General features: G+C 49.9%; 1 protein-coding gene across 1 annotated transcript in view; it reads left to right on the top strand.

Moving 5' to 3' along the window:
- The window catches only part of STRBP (spermatid perinuclear RNA binding protein), an 81,150-nt gene extending 78,577 nt beyond the window's left edge, over nt 1-2,573 (top strand). Inside the window, exons 14-16 of the mRNA XM_018570649.1 lie at nt 145-268; nt 1,118-1,162; nt 2,347-2,573. Coding sequence (XP_018426151.1) covers nt 145-268; nt 1,118-1,162; nt 2,347-2,423 — 246 coding nt within the window. The 3' untranslated portion in view covers nt 2,424-2,573. The remainder of the gene's footprint in view (nt 1-144; nt 269-1,117; nt 1,163-2,346) is intronic.
- The last annotated feature ends 263 nt before the right edge of the window (nt 2,574-2,836 follow it).

Here is a 2,836-nt window from a genome sequence, read left to right as displayed (position 1 = left end):
TCTTTTATTTTTCTGCGGCCCCCCCCCCCATCTATGGCAGCCTTATACACCATGAGGAGTTCAAGTGACTTGCTTGTTGTTAATTCAGTAGTAACATTCGCTTCTAACCTGTCATTGGTTTGTGTTCCCCCCGTGTGTCCGTAGGCTAAAGGAGTGGTCAGCACAGCCGTATCGGCAGCGGTTCAGGCAGCTCGAGGAAGAGGACGAGTGGCATTGGCCCGAGGAGCATTTGTGGGAGCGACTGCTGCCCCTGGATACATAACCCAAGGTACAGGAATCGGAGTATTTGCATTCGGTTTCAATGCAAATACTAAAGGCAAGGTGGGGGGGAGGGTAAAGGTTTGTATTGTGCATTAACTCCGGCCCCGAAAGTGCTGAGGATGAGGACGGCTGCCCTCCCCTCTTTGTGAGAGCGGAGCACCCTTTCTCCACTGGGGTGTCTCAGAATATTCAGTGTCACGCCGTACCAGGGTGCAAGCAAGCCGGCCTCCAGGTCCATATAAAGTGACGCTGCTCCCGGGAGGGTGGGATCCGCCCAGAAAAAGATGGACGTTCACCTTGTTAGTCTGTACACGTTACCTGATGGTCACTCTTCAATGGGCTCCTTCTTGGGGTGTACTTTGAATGGTTTAGGGTGAGCGGACACTCTTCTATGGTAGAACTTAAAGGAGAACTATGAGGGGGGTGATTTTTCACTCACCTCATAGTTCTAGCCGACCTGTGACAATGAGACTGTCACAGGTCGGCTCAGTAGATCGGGAAGTGAGCGAACACATACCGGCGCTCGCTCACTTCTCAATCTATCCATGCATAGAGCCGTGACAGGGGAGGGACTGGATTTCTCCCGCTCCGATCCTCCAGCGCTGACTGGGGAGGGGGGCGGGTACAGCTGGCTCTGCCTCTAGATAGGCGGAGCCAGCTGTCACTCACGCAGCTGGGCAGATCCAGACATAATTGTCGGGATCCGTTTCGGCTGCGGCATCTCAGTATATAGGGAGCTGTAGCTCCCTATATACTGATCTTTGTGTGACGGGAGGACCGGAGTGATCTGCAGATAGTGTGAATGTAGAAAACGGTGTAAATATATAATCAGATTTTTCCAATGTTCTATTTCTAGGATACGCCGCTCCATATGGGTACAGCGCCGCAGCCCCCGCATACGGTAGGTAGCCGGCAGTGCATTTCAAAATACAATAGTAATACATACAAAGTGTCATTACACCGCCCCCCCCCCCCCGGGGCTGTAGGTACCTCCCACTATCATTATTATAATGTAAACTTGTGTGTATGTAATTCTAACAAAAATAAATCCGGGTCCCATGATGCCATCAAGTCCAAATCTGGAGAAGAGTTGCACAAATAGGGAAGTTCCTCCAGCCATTGATATACCTGTGGGGCTTTGGGGCTGCATGGATGGGCCCAGTTGTCTTACATTTGGGTAAGGCTCTGGATAGGCATGTTTGATCTCGGGTGGGTTGGTGTCATTCAGGAGGCTCTGTACAAAAGCCGGGGGGCTAAAAAAAAAAATCAAATGCCTCGATGTTCCCTTTCCTGGCAGCACAGTGGAGATCAAGACAGGGAAGGGGAAGGTGGTTGGGAAGTAGATGGAGATCAAGATGGGGGAGGTGGTTGGGAAGTAGATGGAGATCAAGAGTAGGAAGGGGGAGGTGGTTGGGAAGTAGATGGAGATCAAGATAGGGAAGGGGGAGGTGTTTGGGAAGTAGATGGAGATCAAGATAGGAAAGCGGGAGGTGGTTGGGAAGTAGATGGAGATCAAGAGTAGGAAGGGGGAGGTGGTTGGGAAGTAGATGGAGATCAAGATAGGAAAGGGGGAGGTGGTTGGGAAGTAGATGGAGATCAAGAGGGGGAAGGGGGAGGTGGTTGGGAAGTAGATGGAGATCAAGATAGGAAAGGGGGAGGTGGTTGGGAAGTACATGGAGATCAAGAGTGGGAAGAGGGATGTGGTTGGGAAGTAAATATGGAGATCAAGAGTGGGAAGGGGGAGGTGGTTGGGAAGTACATGGAGATCAAGAGTGGGAAGGGGGAGGTGGTTGGGAAGTAGATGGAGATCAAGAGTGGGAAGGGGGAGGTGGATGTAAGGGTGCCGATGATCTTGATAGGCAAAGATACATTGAGGAAGGTGCCCAACATCATTACAGGGAAAGGGGAGATGGTTGGGAAGGCTCCCGAGATCTCCACGGGGGGGTATATTGACCTTTTGAAGCCCAAACTGTGTATTTTATACGTGTATGCACCTGTACAGAACATGTATGTCAGGAAATGTCTGTATTGTATGACATAGAACATTGATCACCACTGACACGCGTGTGTCTCTCGTCTTTTCAGGGATCCCTAAGAGGATGGTCCTCTTACCAGTTATGAAATTTCCAGCATATCCAGTTCCCCATTACTCCTTTTTTTAACACGCGCATCGGGCCGGACCGCTCGGGAACGTCAGAAATGGAACTTATTTTCTTTGTTGGCGGGATTTCCTTTGTAAAGACCCTTTTTCCTACTTTTTTATTTTAACACAAAAAAAAACTCAGAAAAAAGAAGATTTATTTATTTAAAAACTTTCCAGCTCCCTCGTCAACTCCTCCCATGCTCGCCTCCAGGACTTCACTAGAGTCTCTCCCATCCTCTGGACTCCCTACCCCAAGTGGGCTGACCCAGGTGAGAAGTGTGAGGTATAACTTCCATTTTGTGTTACTCTCCTACATGCTCCTATAAAAGAAAACACACAAACTTCCTCCGCTGTAACAACCAGAAACTTCTCGGTAACGCAGAACATTCCGGAGATCTGGTCACATGTGCAGCCGCCAGGATGGAGCTGGAG

This window comes from Nanorana parkeri, unplaced genomic scaffold, assembly GCF_000935625.1.
Source record: "Nanorana parkeri isolate BGI_ZX_2015 unplaced genomic scaffold, ASM93562v1 scaffold1566, whole genome shotgun sequence".
NCBI lineage: Eukaryota > Metazoa > Chordata > Amphibia > Anura > Dicroglossidae > Nanorana > Nanorana parkeri.
Note: the sequence above shows the minus strand (reverse complement) of the source record. Positions and strands in the feature narration are given on the sequence as shown.